At 44.3% G+C, this 21,505-nt stretch overlaps 1 protein-coding gene across 8 annotated transcripts in view; it reads left to right on the top strand.

Annotated features, from left to right (window-relative positions):
• The window catches only part of ASAP1 (ArfGAP with SH3 domain, ankyrin repeat and PH domain 1), a 413,329-nt gene that overhangs the window by 138,216 nt on the left and 253,608 nt on the right, over nt 1-21,505 (top strand). For 3 of the 8 annotated variants that reach the window (XM_063921274.1, XM_063921275.1, XM_063921280.1), the window contains exons 1-2: nt 4,114-4,154; nt 7,984-8,110. In XM_063921274.1, the coding sequence (XP_063777344.1) occupies nt 4,129-4,154; nt 7,984-8,110 (153 nt within the window). In that variant the 5' untranslated portion in view covers nt 4,114-4,128. Of the gene's footprint in view, nt 1-3,584; nt 3,957-4,113; nt 4,155-4,226; nt 4,236-7,983; nt 8,111-21,505 lie in introns of those variants that run through there. The other 5 variants (XM_063921277.1, XM_063921278.1, XM_063921279.1 and 2 more) reach the window with 4 other exon arrangements.

The raw sequence follows: 21,505 nt of genomic DNA on the forward strand, positions 1-21,505 counted from the left end.
GTGTGGTGAGGAGCACAGTGTGTGTGTGTGTATGTATGTTGAGGAGCACAGTGTGTGTGTGTGTGTGTGTGTGTGTGTGTGTGGTGAGGAGCACAGTGTGCGTGTGGTGAAGAGCACAGTGTGTGTGTGGAGAGGAGCACAGTGTATGTATGTGTGTGGAGAGGAGCACTGTGTGTATGTGGAGAGGAACACAGTGTGTGTGTGTGTGTGTGTGTGTGTGTGTGTGTGTGTGTGTGTGTATGTATGTATGTGGAGAGGAGCATGGTGTATGTGTGGAGAGGAGCACAGTGTGTGTGTGGTGAGGAGCACAGTGAGTGTGTGGTAAAGAGCATAGTGTGTGTGTGTGTGTGTGTGTGTGTGTGTGTGTGTGGTGAGGAGCAGTGTGTGTGTGTATGTTGAGGAGCACAGTGTGTGTGGTGAGGAGCACAGTGTGTGTGTGTTTGGTGAGGAGCACAGTGGGGGTGTGTGTGTATGTTGAGGAGCACGGTGTGTGTGGTGAGGAGCACAGTGTGTGTGTGTATGTATGTATGTATGTATGTATGTATGTGTGTGTGTGTGGTGAGGAGCACAGTGTGTGTGTGTGTGTGTTTGTTGAGCACAGTGTGTGTGTGTGTGTGTGTGTGTGTGTGTGTGTGTGGTGAGGAGCACAGTGTGTGTGTGTGTGTGTGTGTGTGTGTGTGTTGAGGAGCACAGTGTGTGTGTGTGTGTGGTGAGGAGCACAGTGTGTGTGTGTAGAGAAGCACAGTGTGTGTGTGGTGAGGAGCACAGTGTGTGTGTTTGGTGAGGAGCACAGTGTGTGTGTGTGTGTGTGTGTGTGTGTGTGTGTGGAGAGGAACACAGTATGTATGTATGTATGTATGTATGTGGAGAGGAGCATGGTGTATGTGTGGAGAGGAGCACAGTGTGTGTATGTGTGTGTGTGTGTGGGGGGGGGGGGGGTGAGGAGCACAGTGTGTGTGTGTGTGTGGTAAGGAGCATAGTGTGTGTGTGTGTGTGTGTGGTGAGGAGCAGTGTGTGTGTGTGTGTGGGGTGAGGAGCACAGTGTGTGTGTGTGTGTGTGTGTGTGTGTGTGTGTGTGTGTTGAGGAGCACAGTGTGTGTGGTGAGGAGCACAGTGTGTGTATGTGTGTGTGGTGAGAACAGTGTGTGTGTGTGTGTGTATGTATGTATGTATGTATGTGTGTGTGGTGAGGAGCACAGTGTGTGTTTGGTGAGGAGCACAGTGTGTGTGTGTGTGTGTGTGTGTGTGTGTGTGTTGAGGAGCACAGTGTGTGTGGTTAGGAGCACAGTGTGTGTGTGTGTGTGTGTGTGTGTGTGTGTGTGTGTGTGTGTGTGTGTGGTGAGGAGCACAGTGTGTGTGTGTGTGTTGAGGAGCACAGTGTGTGTGTGTGTGTGTGTGTGTGTTGAGGAGCACAGTGTGTGTGTGTGTGTGTGTGTGTGTGTGCGTGCGCTGAGGAGCACAGTTTGTGAGAGATGAGGAGCACAGTGTGTGTGTGTGTGTGTGTGTGTGTGTGTGGAGAGAGAAGCACAGTATGTGTGTGTGTGGTGAGGAACACAGTGTGTGTGTGTGTGTGTGTGTGTGTGTGTGTGTGTGTGTGTGTGTGTGTAGAGAAGCACAGTGTGTGTGTGTGTGTGTGTGTGTGTGTGTGTGTGTGGTGAGGAGCACAGTGTGTGTGTATGTATGTTGAGGAGCACAGTGTGTGTGTGTGGTGAGGAGCACAGTGTGTGTGTGTGTGTGTGTGTGTGTGTGTGTGTGTGTGTGTGTGTTGAGAAGCACAGTGTGTGTGTGGAGAGGAGCACAGTGTATGTCTGTGTGTGGAGAGGAGCACTGTGTGTATGTGGAGAGGAACACAGTGTGTGTGTGTGTGTGTGTGTGTGTGTGTATGTATGTATGTGGAGAGGAGCATGGTGTATGTGTGGAGAGGAGCACAGTGTGTGTATGTGTGTGGTGAGGAGCACAGTGAGTGTGTGGTAAAGAGCATAGTGTGTGTGTGTGTGTGTGTGGTGAGGAGCAGTGTGTGTGTGTATGTTGAGGAGCACAGTGTGTGTGGTGAGGAGCACAGTGTGTGTGTGTGTGTGTGTGTGTGTGTGTGTGTGTGTGTGTGTGTGGTGAGGAGCACAGTGTGTGTGTGTGTGTGTGTGTGTGTGTGTGTGTATGTTGAGGAGCACAGTGTGTGTGGTGAGGAGCACAGTGTGTGTATGTATGTATGTATGTATGTGTGTGTGGTGAGGAGCACAGTGTGTGTGTGTGTGTGTGTGTTTGTTGAGGAGCACAGTGTGTGTGTTTGTGTGTGTGTGGTGAGGAGCACAGTGTGTGTGTGTGTGTGTGTGTTGAGGAGCACAGTGTGTGTGTGTGTGTGTGTGTGTGTGTGTGTGGTGAGGAGCACAGTGTGTGTGTGGTGAGGAACACAGTGTGTGTGTGTGTGTGTGTGTGTGTGTGTGTGTGTGTGTGTGTGTGTGTGGTGGTGAGCACAGTGTGTGTGTTTGGTGAGGAGCACAGTGTGTGTGTGTGTGTGTGTGTGTGTGTGTGTGTGTGTGTGTGTGGAGAGAAGCACAGTGTGTGTGTGTGGAGAGAAGCACAGTGTGTGTGTGTGTGGTGAGGAGCACAGTATGTGTATGTTTGGTGAGGAGCACAGTGTGTGTATGTATGTTGAGGAGCACTGTGTGTGTGTGTGTGTGTGTGTGTGTGTGTGTGTGTGTGTGTGTGTGTGTGTGAGAAGCACAGTGTGTGTGTGTGTGTGTGTGTGGTGAAGAGCACAGTGTGTGTGTGGTGAGGAGAATCGTGTGTGTGTGTGTGTGTGTGTGTGTGTGTGTGGTGAAGAGCACAGTGTGTGTGTGTGTGTGTGTGTGTGTGTGTGTGTGTGTGTGTGTGTGTGGAGAGGACCACAGTGTGTTAGTGGTGAGGAGCAGTGTGTGTGTGTGTGTGTGTGTGTGTGTGTGTGTGTTGAGGAGCACAGTGTGTGTGTGTGTGTGTGTGTGTGTGTGTGTGTGTGTGTGTGTGTGTGTGTGTTGAGGAGCAGTGTGTATGTGTGTGTGTTGAGGAGCACAGTGTGTGTGTGTGTGTGTGTGTAGAGGAGCACAGTGTGTGTTGAGGAGCACAGTGTGTGTGTGTGTGTGTGTGTGTGTGTGTGTGTGTGTGTGTGTGTGTGTTGAGGAGCACAGTGTGTGAGAGATGAGGAGCACAGTGTGTGTGTGTGTGTGTGTGTGTGTGTGTGTGTGTGTGTGTGTGTGTGAGATGAGGAGCACAGTGTGTGTGTGTGTGTGTGTGTGTGTGTGTGTGTGTGTGTGTGTGTTGAGGAGCACAGTGTGTGAGAGATGAGGAGCACAGTGTGTGTGTGTGTGTGTGTGTGTGTGTGTGTGTGTGTGTGTGTGTGTGTGTGTGTGTGAGAGAGATGAGGAGCACTGTGTGTGTGTGTGTGTGTGTGTGTGTGTGTGTGTGTGTGGTGAGGAGCACAGTGTGTGTACAGAATAGAGAACGAGCAGGCCTGTGTATGTGACTGGGGTGAATGAATGAGATGAGATGAGCTCTCGTCTCTGTTTTGTGAACCCGCAATGCGCGCTTCCGGAACGCACAGCTACTGTACGTTTCTTATGCCTTGAAGAGCTGTGCGCTCTGTGTCCCCGCGGTGCGCGCTCCCGTCCGCTGTATGTCCTCGCGGTGCGCGCTCCCCGTGTGCTGTGTGTCCCCGCAGTGCGCGCTCCCTGGCAGGCGGGCTGAGCTCAGGCTGCTGCTCGGTGTGTGCAGGACGGGACGGAGCTGCTGCCGTTACACACCCGGATAAGAAAGCGCTGGAGCCCGGGCGGGGATGGTGCGGCTCCCGAGGGGGGATGAGTCAGGCAGCGGGAGGCAGAGCTGGAGGTGAATAGAGAAAGCGCATCCCTGGGGGACTCAGTGACACAGGCAGACACCCAGACTGGAGGCTGCACTCACTGACTGCACCACCACCCTGCTGACATGTATGTATTCCACCCTGCTGACATGTATGTATACCACCCTGCTGACATGTATGTATACCACCCTGCTGACATGTTTGTATACCACCCTGCTGACATGTATGTATACCACCATCCTGCTGACATGTATGTATACCACCATCCTGCTGACATGTATGTATACCACCTTGCTGACATGTATGTATTCCACCCTGCTGACATGTATGTATACCACCATCCTGCTGACATGTATGAATACCACCATCCTGCTGTCATGTATGTATACCAGCACCCTGCTGACATGTATGTTTACCACCATCCTGCTGACATGTATGTATACCAGCCTGCTGACATGTATGTATACCACCACTCTGCCGACATGTATGTATACCACCCTGCTGTCATATATGTCCAGTATACCAACCTGCTTTTATGTACCGTATGTATACCACCCTGCTGTCATGTATGTATACCACCCTGCTGTCATATATGTACAGTACACCACCCTGCTTTCATGTATGTATACCACCCTGCTTTCATGTATGTATACCACCCTGCTTTCATGTATGTATACCACCCTGCTTTCATGTATGTATACCACCCTGCTATCATGTATGTACAGTATATCACCCTGCTGTCATGTACTGTATGTATACCACCCTGCTGTCATATATGTGTGCCACACTGCCGTCATGTATGTATACCGCTGTCATATATAATATACCATACTGCTATCATGTATGTGGGCCATCCTGATGTCATGTATGTGGGCCATCCTGATGTCATGTATGTGGGACATCCTGATGTCATGTATGTGGGCCATCCTGATGTCATGTATGTGGGCCATCCTGATGTCATGTATGTGGGCCATCCTGATGTCATGTATGTGGGCCATCCTGATGTCATGTATGTATACTATACCGCTGTCATGTATGTATACCATACCGCTGTCATGTATGTATACCATACCGCTGTCATGTATGTATACCATACCGCTGTCATGTATGTATACCATACCGCTGTCATGTATGTATACCATACCGCTGTCATGTATGTATACCATACCGCTGTCATGTATTTATACCATACCGCTGTCATGTATTTATACCATACCCCTGTCATGTATTTATACCATACCGCTGTCATGTATTTATACCATACCGCTGTCATGTATTTATACCATACCGCTGTCATGTATTTATACCATACCGCTGTCATGTATTTATACCATACCGCTGTCATATATATATTATACCATACTGCTATCGTGTATGTGTGCCACCCTGATGTCTTGTATGTGTGCCACCCTGATGTCTTGTATGTATGCCACCCTGCCGTAATTTTTGTATGCGTTACTGCTGTCATGTATTATACCACCCTACTGTCACGTATGTATACTATCCTGCCGACGTGTATACCATGCTGATGACATGTATGTTTGTATTTCATCCTGCTGTCATGTATGCGTATATGTGTATAATTCTGCGGCAAGGCCGCTGTAAGGTTTCTCTGCACCCTGGGCAAAACCTCAGCCCACTGCCCCTCACCACCACCCGTACTCACTTCCCAACTCCTCGGGGAGTCTTATAAGTTCCACAGCCGCCACCTGCATTAAGTACAACTGTGACTCGGTGGTGCCCCCTAGATCCCAGCACCCTAGACAGCTGCCTAATTGTAGAGCCGAGCCTGTAATGTATGTATGTATGTATATATGTATATATGTATGTGTACCATCCTGATGTTAATGTATGTATTTATATGTATCTCAGCTTGTTTATATCTTCCTGACTTTTATTTGTACTTCTCACATGTATCTATAACATTCTCTTGATATGTTGCTGTCCTTTTGATGTATATGAATTGCATCCTGCTGACACACATGACCAGCTTTCGCCTGATATGTAGACCACAGACATGGCCGCTGGTGCGTCATCTGTGCATATTACCTTTATGGCTTCATCTCTGTATGTGGCCTTGTGTCATGTCCGCCATCCTGACATACAGTACCGTATTCTCGCGATGTATGTGTGGCTTTATCATAAATCCCGTGGTTCTGGCATGCTCGGAAAGGGTTGGTTGGGCCCACAGCATCTTCTTTGGGTGGTGGGTGATTGTAGGGCAGATCCAGACTTATCCTTGCAGATTAATCTTAACGTATGCGGTGGAGAATGTAGTCCATAGGAGCCACAGGGACTGGCGTGCTAAACATGCTCTATATTGCTGCAATATACAGGGTAATAATGTACGGAACTGGTCATTTTAGAGCTCAGGGTCATGGCAGGAGAGCACTTTGGCTACAGGCCCCATGTAGAGTAAGTTGTGGGATACTTCATACTGCCTACTGATTGGTCATACATGTACAGTATACATCTTCCTGGTACGTGTTCCATGTATGTATATTATTTGTCAATCCCGTGTCTACTATCTGTGCCATGTCTTCATGTAAGCTTTTCCACCTACATGTACCATGAGGGCCATTATCATATATATACACTTTCCACATCAGCTCCGTATGACATCTGTGTACATGACGTGTAATCTTCTCTCTATGCCATCCCTGTCCTGTATTTCACCTGCCGGCAGTTGTACCCGCGTTCTCCCTATTAAACGCTGGTTATACCGTGTCATGTGTATTTTCATCCGCCTGCCGTGTAATTGCTTATAAGAGATGCACTTAAACTTTTCTGCATGATCTAAATGAGTTGCTGGGGACACATACTGTGTATATTGTTATGTGTTGCCTACGTGCCAGTCACTTGGAGGAGATGCAGCAGCATTGTGCAGCGCTGTGCATGTGATGTGGCGGTAGACGGGAGACCTGAATGTGCTTGTCATTTTGTGAATATGCCACTTAGGAACGTGCTTGGAGTGCAGATCTGTAGGAATGGTATGTGCGTGATTTATATGCTGATCTGCAGGAAATACATATTATACAATGTTGCCGAGCCTGTTCCCCCGTCTCGCTCAGGTGTACTGTACCTTTGTGTCAGATGAGCAGATCGTTGATTTAAGATCAGTGTCTTCATAATTGCAGTGGTTGGATACCTTTTATAAATGTGTTGCATGCATTTAAATGTCTCAAGGCCATGCTTAGTTAACCTGTGTCTGGCTAGCAGCTGTGGAACAGCAAGTCTCAGCAGTCCACCGTCGCAAACTCTGGTTGCCTGCATATGCTCTGTTTTGGATAGAGGTAGGGGTCTCCGATTTCTGTGACGTCAGGTTCATGGTGTGTGCCGTACAATTGCGGTACCTTATGACTGGCGTTGGGCGTGCTCTTCTGTTCCCCTTCTGCTGCTGTCACCATGACATATGTACCATGTACAGCTGGTTATGCTTTAGTGTCCAGGGCTGATATTCACTGAACGCCTCTTGTTATGCAAACTCCCCGGTTCAAACCCAAATAACACGAATGAATCCTTTGTAGCCAATGACTTTTATATGTGCTGTCATAAAAGGATGGTTTTACTGTCGCAGCCGAACATTGGAGTGTTTCTCTGTTTCTGACCCCAAGCAGCACCAGGAAACGCATATAAAACCTCTCTCGCCCGACTGTCCTGACCTTTAGCAGCCAGTGCCCTGGTTTCAGCTCGGTAACATCTAGCCAGAAATAGCTGCGTTTGTAATTATACATCTCAATGTGTCTAATGAGCAGGATAACTCCCCCCTGATCTACGCTTAATAATTTAATGCAGTATTTGGGTTCTCTGCCGCCTGCAAGTTTCAGGGCTTGTGCAGTCTGCATGGCTGTTTGATCTGCTGTAGCCTCCGCTAGCCTTGCCATCTTTTCTCGTGACACCGAAACACGCCAAACAAATAATATGATGGGTTTAAAGAGAACACGGTTCTGCATTGTGGACGGGCTTTGTCTGTGCTCTCCGTTTTGTCTTCCCTCCCCTATTCCCAGATTTTGCTGTGTACAGTATTATGTGGATGGCTTGCTGTCACCCCGCCCCCTCCCCTGGACCCTCTCTCTCTCTCTCTCTCTCCCTCTCTCCTTCTCCCTCTCTCCTCATTTCCTCATCTGCTTGTGTTTTTGTGTCTCCATGGCTAGGATGCCGGACCAGATTTCGGTGTCAGAGTTTATTTCCGAAACCACAGAGGATTACAATTCGCCGACCACGTCTAGCTTCACCACCAGACTGCAGAGCTGCAGACACTCCATCACTGTGCTAGAAGAGGTAAGTACAAAATCTTGGGGTACACTGACGGCGGGAGGTGGTGGGGAGGGGGGTACCTTGGATTGACGCTCTTGTTGTGTCACAGAGGTGATTTGCTTGTTGTTCATCATTCGCAGCGAAACATATGCTGTCTTTAATATTTAATTATGAGGAAGTGCTGGATGTAATGAAATAGCACATGACAGCAGCGTGTAAATGTGTTTATTATTGTGGTTGTGTAACTGGACTAGAATTTATTTCCCCGGTAACTCTAGAATGCAGTAAAAATAATAAAGGCGTAATAAGCAGCGTGATAGGAACAATCATTAAAATGGTAATTGGAGGTAGAGGATAGCCATAAATTCAGGAATGTGTCCTTGGAGCTGAATACCAAAACTATTTAGCAATTTGGGGGTTTCCTTTGTGTCATTTTTAATTGTAATGGATGCATTAATTTGTGATTTTATTTTCTTGGTATTGCACAATTTAATTAAAATGAATAGTGACAAACACTGTACGTCTTATATATTTATAAAGCTGTTATGTATTTGGGATTGCAAACCACGTGCCTTATATTAATATAAACCTGTAAATCTCTATTATGTTCAGAATATTATTACTATATTTTTGCTGTGCCTTCTAATAAATATGTCCTGCTTCATGATCATCGAATAAACTTGCAATAAAAATGAGACTTTTGTGGAACATCCCAGCCATAGGGTGACTTGTATTCTTCTAAGGCTTTAGTTGCGTTCCCCGGCTCTTTGAAGATATTAGTCACGTGGCATTGACCACGATTTGCACAGATGCTATCCAGTGTAGCTGTCGTGGCAATACCCTGTTGAATTTATGCCACTCACCTTTGTGATGTCTATGGTGGTGTTGGTTTCGGACGCGTTGAAGGGGTTTACTCATTGGAGTCTAAGGAAATAGACCAAAAAGTTAGGCCCAATAAGTCATTGGATTGGCTCGTGGGACGTCCTCATTGCCGGAGTGAATTGCTAGCTTCGAGTATCTTGTCCCCACTAACAGGCCACAGATACTGGTTACAAGAAACTTAGGAGGTTGTGTAGTCCGGAGTTTGGCCGTTAGTTTAGAGCTGTGCGATGAATACACGGAGCTTGAAGGTCCCCCTACCCCGGTTGGCAGTCAGTACGTTAGTTAAAGCTATTATTGTCACAGTAACATGTCACGTCACACTGTCACCACTCTGGAGGCTGCCATATTGTGGGATGGGCCAGTATTCATGAGAATGGGGCCTGCCAACATCGTTGAGGCACAAAGGTCATGAGTATGGATTCTTTTAATTCTTCTGAATTAATGTCTGTATGATGTCATTAGTTTCCAGGGAATAATAGAGCGCATTCCTATGAATATTCGTTCAGCTCCATTGTGTTGTTAGGTAAAGGGTATTCAGCTCGCCAGGGTGTAAAATACAAAAAAAGGAATTTATCTATTATTTGCTTTATCTGCTTAAAGGAAAGTATTCTCCGTTTCAAAAACTTTTCCATGTCTGCGTCATTGTGAAATGTTTTTACCCTGTAATAGGACATTGTGGACTGTCGCCAGGGTTAGTCAAAACTACCTGGTATGATATAATTCCCACCCCCATAATAAATATTTATTACCAGTTCTTTATATAGCGCACACATATTCCGCAGCGCTTTCCAGAGAATATTTGGCCTGTTCACATCAGTCCCTGCCCCAGTGGAGCTTACAATCTATATTCCCTACCACATGTACATACATTAACGCTAGGGTTAATTTTGTTGGGATCCAGTTGACCTACCAGTATATTTTTAGATTGTGGGAGGAAACCGGAGTACCCGGAGGAAACCCACGCAAATACGGGGAGAATATACAAACTCCACACAGTTGGGCCATGGTGGGAATCGAACCCATGACCTCAGTGCTATGAGGCAGCAATGCTAACCATTACACCATCCGTACTGCCCGTACAGCAGACTGCCACCAATAAAGAGCTGACAGTCTTTAGTTACTCCCTGATTTATTCCAAAATGTGATTGCACCTTACATTAATCAGACAGATATTGTAAGCCAAATGATTCTCAGCCTAAATGAAACAATGTAAAAACAAAGCCAAGCCTATTCATAATTCTTGCTAACTTTTTGTAAGAGACATTCGGCATATGCGTTCAAGAGGAAAGACCAGATGGGATGACCATGTGCGTTATGTATGTGTTGCTTCATAGCAGCCACACATGAGCTAGTGCTTGTGATTGGTGGCCTTACTTCGCAAGGCTATAATGACAAGATTGCATCACCTTTCCACTTCACAGTTAAAGTAGGCTGGATGCAAAAGGGAATTGCCCACTATACTGGGAGCCGGGGGAACTGGGGAACTCCTCCGAATGTGTGAGTCTCCTGAAACTCTCGGGAGAGTGGGCAACTGTAGTATTTATTAAGAACACAGAGACAGAACAGTATTACATTGGATTTAATATAGCATAAAAAGTCACATTGCTTTATTGAATAAAAATATCTATAAAACATTGGGGTAGATTCAATTCACCGACAGTTGAATATCGCCGGGAATTAGCTCCCTGCGCTATACAATTCAGCTCAAGTTAAGTCGGCGAAGGCCCGTTCTCCCGGACTTAGGTTGATTTGTCGGGAGAACGGGCATTCTCCAACTTAACTCCACGCGGCGATTCTAATTCCCGACAGAATCAGCCTCGCGCTGGCCGCGCGGCAGCACTTCTGTCGGATTTCCTCTCTCATCCCCGGGGGGTGAGAGAAGAATTCCCGACAATTGATTGTCACTTGGCTCTGCATTGAATAGCGCCGGGAGCTAATTCCCGGTGCTATTCAACTGTCGGTGAATTGAATCGACCCCATTGATATACTGAAATAAAAATGCTATCTACACTCTCGTAAATTGCTGCCTAGGGAAAAGGTAGGAGGTTGGAACCGGTCTAAAAAAAAATCCACAAAAACTGACCATTGTAACACGTTTTTACTGCTTTATGTATTAATAAAAAATGTTGTGCCTTTCCAAAAACTTACCTCCTCATTGACCTCACATACCTCGTACACACCTGCACGACTGCCAATAGCACCAATGATCAGGGCGACCCGGACCATAGTAGATTGCCGGTACACATTACATGATGTAATGAATGATAGAACAACTTCTCGTTCCATCCTTCATTACGCTGCATTGCACACGATATCTACTGATTGGCCGTGCAGCTCGGCCAACCAGAAGATGTCACTGGGAGCAAGCAATTGGGCATACACATAAAACGATATGCACGATTTGACGTTCTCATACGGCAAATCGTGCCGATATCACGCTAATGTTTACCTGGCTTTAAGGATAAATTCAACTAAATGTGCTATTAAATAGCACTGGGATTGATTTAGTTATATTGATTCCTCATGGGGTGTGTATATATCATTGACACATGTTATTTTGTTACTTTTCAAGGTCAAAAATTTAAATAGAGGTATACCTTTGATCTGTTATGATTTCCATAAGGGATACAGTGTGGGAGGAACTCGGTTAGCCATGGTACATACCATTGGCTTTTAGCTTCTGGGTTAAGAGCCCGGAACTATTCAGTTATATCCCGTGGTAAGCCCCAAGGCTAATGTGCGGTAAGGCATAGATTCCAGGTTAAGTGCCGGAATCTATGCAATTACTAAGGTAAGCCCTGAGGGTGCATTTGACGCAGATTTCTGTTCACACTTTCCTTAGGTGCAAGCAGAAATCCATGTTAAGTGCACCCTTAGGGCTTACCGTGGTATGGTACAGTATGTCTTTTAGCTAATTGAATCCCCCCTTATGATGAACTTGCATTGACACAAAGGGGGAGATGAACTAAGCCTTGAAAAGTGATAAATGTCAGTGGTAAAGTTCCAGCCAATCATCTCCTAACTGCCATGTTACAGGCTGTGGGGCGGATGTAATAACCTGGAGAAGGCATAAGGAAGTGATAAACCAGTGATATGTGCAAGTTGATAAACGCACCAGCCAATCAGCTCCAATATGTAAATTAACAGTTAGGAGCTGATTGGTTGGTCCGTTTATCACCTTGCACCTATCACTGGTTTATCACTTCCTTATGACTTCTCCAGGGTTAATACATCTGCCACTTTGTACTTTATCATCATGAAATGTATCACTTTTTGTAAGGCTTAGTACATCTGTCCCAAAGCCTTGAAACAAAAATATATATTTTTTTGTACCACCTTTGGCCTGTCATAGAGTTTATAAAGCAGCTTGAAATTCTACTTAGTCTTATAACATTAAATTAAAGCGATCAATAACATCGCAAGACAATACAGACAACAGGTGCGCTTTTCTGTAGCAGGACAAGTGACACGTAAAGGTTACTTTTTGTATGTACTACGTACAACACGAGTTTACTCTGAGTGGGGCAGCTCTCAATAATCACTTTTCCTAAAAGGCCAAACTATCTTTCTTATTGTGTTTTTTAATATAGCAGAATTTCCCAGCCTGAAATGACCTGCCCAGCCAGATTAGCTGCACTTCGATGCATGAAAAGGAGTTTTCCCACCTTCAGATGACCTTACAGTATGTTATTGGCTGATACATACATAACCATTGATTTTGTTGAACTCGGATGTGACACAAAGCCGGTCAGCTGTATCCATTGCACAGGGGACAGCAGTGTTGCGTTGTGTCCAAGTATAGCAGAAATAAACGACACGGCTTCACGCTATAGCGTTTTCTGGCTGAAAAGCAGTGACGATCAATCAGTGTATATAGTGAAAGTTACAGGAGTGTATATACAAGCCACAGAATTAAAGGGCCATTCCACAGTCCTTTTTATTACATTTTCTAGCCTTTTTTACACAATTAGTACAACTGTGCCATTTTTCTGTTACAATATGTCCATGAATTTCTTGATTTCATCTTGCAGACTGTGATTCCATTAAAAGAACAAGAAAACATACACCTTACAAATAATCTGTGCCTTGTATATTTTTATTTCATTAGCACAAATTATAACATGTGCCAAGAATAATAAACAATCGGTGTAACCGCCAACCGATCCTTAATGCAGCATCAGTGTGATTGGAATGATAAGCCTTCTGAATGTATCAAATGAAATGATACACCTACATTATAGCTACAATCAAATCCATATACAGTATGTAAGCAGTGGAGGATGAGGAAGGTAGTCGTTAGAGATCAGAATGTTAATATGGACAGTGAAAAGGGTCTGCAGCTTCTCCAGTCTCTATAACTGATATCCATGGGATATGTTTTCTTGGGAATATAAGGAAAGGCTTACTAGGCTAGGCATGTTTAAACTGGAAAAAAGGAGATTAAGAGGGGACGTGATTACATTTACAAATAAATAAGGGGATGATACACAGAGCTAGCGGGCAGTTTGTTTTTGGTAAGATCAACACAAAGGACACGCGGACACCTGCTTAGGTTAGAGGAGAGGAGATTTCGCACCCAGAGACGGAAAGGTTTCTTCACAGTAATGACAATACGTATCTGGAATTTCCTTCCTGAGAGAGTAGTAATGGTGGACTCAATCAGTACTTTTTATAATGGGCTACATAAATTCCTAACGGATAAGGATATACAGGTTTATGGGGTGTAAATCATGCACTATAGTATAAAAAAAATAAAAAATTAAAATGAATATACATATCAGCTAAACATTCACCTCCGTTAAATTAGTTTTAAAATATTACAGTGTAGGAGATCACTAACAGGTTGAACTCGATGGACAAATTGTCTTTTTTCAGCCTCAGAAACTGTTACTATGGTAAGCCACGTGGGAATATAGGCTGAGAATAGTCATATAAAAAGTCTTAACTTTTGCCGGCTGGTAACCATGCCCCCATCCAGTGCAGATCTATTGGCTTTCTGACGTATTCTGTGCAATATCTGCACAAGGTGACTCCACTGACAAATGTCTCCTTCAGGACAAGATGGTTGGGATAAGCCGGATAAAGCTCAAGAGGTAAAGATAATGAAGGGATGTAATATACTGTAGCAGGCCTTCTGTGTCGCTTACCCCCCACATAAGTAACATTACAAGTCATCTTCTATGCAGATCATCTAAATGAGAACATCAAGCCGAAATCGGTTAGAACCCTCCGCTCTCTCCTGCCTTTGGCCCCACATTGTTACACCCGGTAATTTGGTCGGGTGTACAGGGGGAAAAAGAAGCAGACGTACAATTATGCAAACATGCCTCCCTTTAAATGTCCTCTTGCCGTTGGTTAATCTGTAAAATAGCATATAACCATTATCAAAAAAATGTATTGTCTTCCCCCTGAATTCCTCTTCATCCTCCCTTGTCTGTACCTTAATCACACAACGGTGGTCAGAAGAGGCTTCTCCTGTCAGGGGGCACGTTGCCTTGTCCTCTCCCTGGCAGAGGGCCGTAGATTAACTGGAGTCCTGTAGTGCATCTGCTCTCAGACCCTGATTGGCTGTGAGGGGGTCGCACATTGATGATGTCACCACTCAGTGGGCCTCCACCATACATTTATGGTGAGGTGTGACTAATGTGGGACAGATATGGTTAGCTGTATGATGTGGGACATGTATGTAGAGGTGTATGATGTGGCGCACGTATGTAGAGGTGTGTGATTCGGGGCATGTATGTTGTGTTGTAGTTGGAAATCACTATAGAGACATTCTAATATCCCCCAAATACTCTAGACAAGCAACGTGTAGAAAATAATAAAATCTGGTTGCTATTGGCAACATCTCCACTTCTATAAACCCACACTTTAGTAAATATACCCCCAATACTTTACTTATGGCCACTAACAGCCTTTTGCACTGTCTATGTGCCACTTTCGGGGGATTCAGGATGATTGGACCACACTTTCATGCACGTTACTGTAGCGTTAAGGTGTGAGATTGGCGCAGTGCCGTTTCTAATAGAATTGCAGGGGAATCGGGAGCGCCCTTCATGAAAACATTGCACGATATACGCTTTAACGTAAAGTGAGACTGCACACTACGGCGCTTGCAGCTATTTGAATACGCCCCTTAATTTTGATGTGGAGGCGTCCGGTTGGCTTTAATATCGTTTACCAAATAATTCTGAAAAGATGGCAAATTGTGGAAATGCACACGATTGGTTTTGCATATTGCTCTTCCGCAGTGCCGCATGCACAGGATGTGTGTATATTGCTGTTCCGCAGTGCTGCATGCACAGGATGTGTGTATATTGCTCTTTCGCAGTGTTGCATGCACAGGATGTGTGTATATTGCTCTCCCGCAGTGTTGCATGCACAGGATGTGTGTATATTGCTCTCCCGCAGTGTCGCATGCACAGGATGTGTGTATATTGCTGTTCCGCAGTGCTGCATGCACAGGATGTGTGTAGGGCAGGTATGAGAGTGTTTTACAGGTCAGCGGTTAGGTAATGAGGTGTTTATATTTGTAGCACCATACAGTGATTTGTCTACTGCAGACTCAGCAGCGATGGTGTTACAGTGCAGTGTTACAATATTTACATACTGTAAGTTCCTCAATGCTGGTAAGTTGGGCACACAAACTCCACACCACAGAATGCAGTTTTCATTGAGGTTCCCAATGACCTACAAGGCTTATGGAGAAATATGGGAGTTGGAATCATGTAAACCACCTGGTCCTTGCTTACTGCAGATGTGCAGAATCTAATATTCCAATGAAATACTCTTTAAACTATATTAAATAAAGGAGAAGCAAGTGTTGGTATTTATCTGTGTCCAGGGCGCGTAAAAAAAGAAAAAGGTAATGAAACTTAACACATCCCTTGTCAAATGGGTATACGATGTCTTCTCCAGGTTATGCAGGCCTATGAGTCCTTTCGTTCAGGTGAATCTTCTCGTTATAAATGGCTCCCAGTTCATGTCAAAATGGAGAGAAATAAGAGAGAAAAAAAATGTGTAGCACCGTTTACAACAGCTAGAATCGAGAATTCCACACAATGAAAGTTTTTAAGGGCGTACCCCACTCACACAGAAACAAGTAAGTGGGTTCCCGTAAAGGTATCTTTATTGCTAGTTTTTTTCACCAATCCCCTCAGGTTAGGTTCACGTAATTAAGCGTGCCTGAATCTCACACCACATGGGGTACTGTAAACACGTAGGGGTAGCGTCTGAGGCAATTTCAATGCGTACCCTCACTTACACAGAGCAAAGCCAGAACATTCATATAACGGTTTCTTTATATCAACAAAAATCCTCAGGTGCGTACCCCAACTCACTCAGTAAACGATGAATGACTCCTATAAAGGTTTCTTTAAATAGATTCACTGGTATCCCTTTGGTGGATCCACAAGAGGAAAAGGAACTCTTTCTCCCAAATGCCAGACCAGAGTCATAAAAAAAATCATTCTTTCTAAAACAGGTTTTTTATTCCAGACATAGTCCAAATTCATACAAAGAAATCACCACACATGGTGACAGAAAAAATAAAAAAGTAAAAATTTAAAAGTACAATAAAAATTCCAAAGGCAAAATTTGAGATAATAATCGGCGTGATTATTCCCTTTTTCCAGAAAAACTACTCACAGTACAGTCGTCCGACGCGTTTCGGTCTCGAATGGACCTTAATCATGAACTATCTGCACTGTGAGGAGTAAGCATATTTATGCTATGAACATCCAATGAATGAGTAGCCGGAAATGACATCATTAATTACAATGAAAATTAATTTTGTTTAAAAACATGATTATTCATCACACAAATTCATAATAACATATACATAAACACTAGTATCATGCATGGTGAAAAAGTACAGCAGGAAAAACACTTTAAAACATATTTTCTTCTCCATTAAAAAACGGAGCTTGGAATTCTGGGTAATGTAGTTTCCATAGTGGACTACTACATGACCATATATGGTGTTTCCACCGGATATTGTGTTGCACCGCTGCTGGTGAAACTTCCCCAGAAAATAATCCCTGAAGGTTTGTTCCGTTTGGAGAGACAGACGGCGGAAGTGACGTATCGCCGTCTTCTATTTCCGTTTTCAGGGATTCTGGGGTTTGTAGTTTAGAAGGGGAACCGGCGCGGCCATTTCATAGGTTAGAAAGCACTCTGAAACGGTCACCATGGAAACCAGCCGTGTTTTTGGTTTCTTTTCATACATATTATGAGTAGCTAATATAAACGTAAAACAAAGAGAAACAGGAATTAGTGGAAAAAATAGAAACTACAGACTTTCTAAACAGATCTGGGGTAACACTTTTATGAAAATGTTGCATTAATAGATAAAGCTCAAAGTCGCATATTAATTTAGCACATCAGTCAAGGAACCATTTAAGCTCAAAATCGCAGTTCAGACCACCTGGACTTAAGGTGTCATACATAAAAATACATTTCATTTCCGACTTAGCTAGAAGTGTATTGAGGTCTTTATTCCTTCCGTTTCCTTTGACCTGTCTAATTCCATAAAAGCCTGAATTATGAAATGTATTTTTATGTATGACACCTTAAGTCCAGGTGGTCTGAACTGCGATTTTGAGCTTAAATGGTTCCTTGACTGATGTGCTAAATTAATATGCGACTTTGAGCTTTATCTATTAATGCAACATTTTCATAAAAGTGTTACCCCAGATCTGTTTAGAAAGTCTGTAGTTTCTATTTTTTCCACTAATTCCTGTTTCTCTTTGTTTTACGTTTATATTAGCTACTCATAATATGTATGAAAAGAAACCAAAAACACGGCTGGTTTCCATGGTGACCGTTTCAGAGTGCTTTCTAACCTATGAAATGGCCGCGCCGGTTCCCCTTCTAAACTACAAACCCCAGAATCCCTGAAAACGGAAATAGAAGACGGCGATACGTCACTTCCGCCGTCTGTCTCTCCAAACGGAACAAACCTTCAGGGATTATTTTCTGGGGAAGTTTCACCAGCAGCGGTGCAACACAATATCCGGTGGAAACACCATATATGGTCATGTAGTAGTCCACTATGGAAACTACATTACCCAGAATTCCAAGCTCCGTTTTTTAATGGAGAAGAAAATATGTTTTAAAGTGTTTTTCCTGCTGTACTTTTTCACCATGCATGATACTAGTGTTTATGTATATGTAATTATGAATTTGTGTGATGAATAATCATGTTTTTAAACAAAATTAATTTTCATTGTAATTAATGATGTCATTTCCGGCTACTCATTCATTGGATGTTCATAGCATAAATATGCTTACTCCTCACAGTGCAGATAGTTCATGATTAAGGTCCATTCGAGACCGAAACGCGTCGGACGACTGTACTGTGAGTAGTTTTTCTGGAAAAAGGGAATAATCACGCCGATTATTATCTCAAATTTTGCCTTTGGAATTTTTATTGTACTTTTAAATTTTTACTTTTTTATTTTTTCTGTCACCATGTGTGGTGATTTCTTTGTATGAATTTGGACTATGTCTGGAATAAAAAACCTGTTTTAGAAAGAATGATTTTTTTTATGACTCTGGTCTGGCATTTGGGAGAAAGAGTTCCTTTTCCTCTTGTGGATCCACCAAAGGGATACCAGTGAATCTATTTAAAGAAACCTTTATAGGAGTCATTCATCGTTTACTGAGTGAGTTGGGGTACGCACCTGAGGATTTTTGTTGATATAAAGAAACCGTTATATGAATGTTCTGGCTTTGCTCTGTGTAAGTGAGGGTACGCATTGAAATTGCCTCAGACGCTACCCCTACGTGTTTACAGTACCCCATGTGGTGTGAGATTCAGGCACGCTTAATTACGTGAACCTAACCTGAGGGGATTGGTGAAAAAAACTAGCAATAAAGATACCTTTACGGGAACCCACTTACTTGTTTCTGTGTGAGTGGGGTACGCCCTTAAAAACTTTCATTGTGTGGAATTCTCGATTCTAGCTGTTGTAAACGGTGCTACACATTTTTTTTCTCTCTTATTTCTCTCCATTTTGACATGAACTGGGAGCCATTTATAACGAGAAGATTCACCTGAACGAAAGGACTCATAGGCCTGCATAACCTGGAGAAGACATCGTATACCCATTTGACAAGGGATGTGTTAAGTTTCATTACCTTTTTCTTTTTTTACGCGCCCTGGACACAGATAAATACCAACACTTGCTTCTTCTATATATTGTTTTGGTAAAATCGGTGATTTTTACATAGGTATTTTGTCAGTGGACGGGCTGCTGTGCGCCAAACTTGTAGACCCTCCCTATTTTCTCTTTTTTTTTTTAATATTAAATAAAGGCTTTAAAAAAATAATTTTACGCATGGTTTCGAAGGGAAAAATAGTCAATTAAGGGGTAAAGTGTGTGTGTGTGTGTGTGTGGGGGGGGGGGTTTGGGGGGGCTTACAAATGGGAGAGACTCCGTTTTGATGAGATGTTTTTTTCTCTGGGTGACACAGTGATGCCTTTGTACTGCATCATATTCACAGTGAGTGTTCAGACAAAGCCTTTGTGCCAAATGTAGGCCACGGTGTTATATACAGGTAAACAACCCTGCGCTTCATTCTCAGCTGCCCAAGGGAGGTTGTGTGGCTCAGAGCCTTTGCACATTCTTTCACAGTCTGTGTTCGGTGTGTATTGTATCTGCCGTCAGTGCTGTCTCATTGCTAAATGCTCCCAGATACTTCCATATCTATTGTGCCACAAGGGATCCACAGCGCCTTGCATAGGGCATAATTCAGATTTGTACGTAAACCCAATGTACATTGGGGGTAATTCCAAGTTGATCGCAGCAGGAAGTTTTTTAGCAGTTGGGCAAAACCATGTGCACTGCAGGATGGGGGGGGGGGGGGGGGCAGATATAACATTTGCAGAGAGAGTTAGATTTGGGTGGGTTATTTTATTTCTGTGCAGGGTAAATACTGGCTGCTTTATTTTTACACTGTAATTTAGATTGCAGATTGAACTCACCACACCCAAATCTAACTCTCTACACATGTTAAATCTGCCTCCCCTGCAGTGCACATGGTTTTGCCCAACTGCTAAGAAATTTCCTGCTGCGATCAACTTGGAATTACCCCCATAGTGTACATAAAAACCTAATGGTTGTGATGCTGCACTGGCGCAGAATGGGCCTTGCAGTATCGCTCACTGCCCCCTGTCAGATGCTGCAGTGTTCTTAAAAATGGGGGGTAGGGGTGTCTCCCTGTTTTGTGGGCACCCAGGGCCTGCGTCGTCGGATGCAGACTTACTGAATCCCACAGTTGTCAGGATCCGACGACCAGCTTAAGTAAGCTTCAGCTCACCCAGGGCGGCCACTGCCTGAAGACATAGCAGTATTCCGAGGCTGTGCAAATGCATACAGAAGGGATCTTTCTCCTACAGATACCTCCTGCTGCATTTACATTTTAATAACACAGAATTGCACATGCACTTTTCTTTGTGGCTGTGCAGTCCCTTACAAACATGAATTAGCCCCATAGCATGTCAACAGAAGCAGTGCAAACAAATCAAGGAAAAAGAGCAAAATATGAGATCCGGGCTGTATAATCCTTACAGCACGTGCAGACATAATAACTACAAACGTCTCCAAGTATTGCAGTATATGTGGATGCTCTGAATACCATGATATTGTGAGCAGGATGGGTTACTCGGACTGCTCCGGCTAGGACTCCGATTACTTTCTTTCGTAAATTAACAGGGATACCGAAGTTTTAAAATACATGACCTAATAACATCATAATAGTAGTTTATATTATAAGTTCAGATGTTTTGCAAAAAGTTTGATGAAACTCTTATGAAACATGCAGGTAAAGGGTCCGGTTCAGCATGAGTTGTAGTTTTTCACTTCTCTAACATGTGGGGGGGGGGGCCACCCAGCACGGGTCATGGCCTCCCTGCTTGTCGGGTCCTGACCCCCCACCCCCCCTGCTAACATGCGAGCGCTTTGTTAAACAGTGGAGCGCTCGCTTGATAAGGATGACCCCCTGCTGTGTAAGCAGTTGAAGGGCCGCCATCTTTTGGGTCAGAGCGGCTGCGCGTGTCATCACACAGCCGCTGTGGCCCGCCCCACAAATGAGGCGGACGTGCCTGCGTTGTCCAGACCACGCCCTCCTCCCCTCCCAAACGGTGCGTCGATGTCCCATCTCCGCCGGCTCTTAAACTGCGATTGCGTGTGATCGCAGTTTAAGACCTTGCACATGGCGCGCACCGCCATATACGCAGAAGTGCGGAAATCGGCAAATAGCGATTTCTGCACTTCTGCGGGGGGGTGGCACGGTGGTCAGCATTGCGTTGTCACAGTGCTCGCTTGGACTATGAGTTTTATTTCTGACCAGGGTCTTTTCTGTGTGGAGTTTGTATGTGCACCGTTTGGGCTCTAGACCTTTCCCTGTAAAAAAAAAAAGCCAGTGCAAACAATATTTTTGTTAGTCCGGATGATTATATATGCCTCCTGCTTTAGATAACGTAGAATGAATCATATTAAAAGGTCATAGTAACTAATGCATGAGTTTATTTAT

The sequence above is a fragment of the Pseudophryne corroboree genome, chromosome 5 (genome assembly GCF_028390025.1).
Source record: "Pseudophryne corroboree isolate aPseCor3 chromosome 5, aPseCor3.hap2, whole genome shotgun sequence".
NCBI lineage: Eukaryota > Metazoa > Chordata > Amphibia > Anura > Myobatrachidae > Pseudophryne > Pseudophryne corroboree.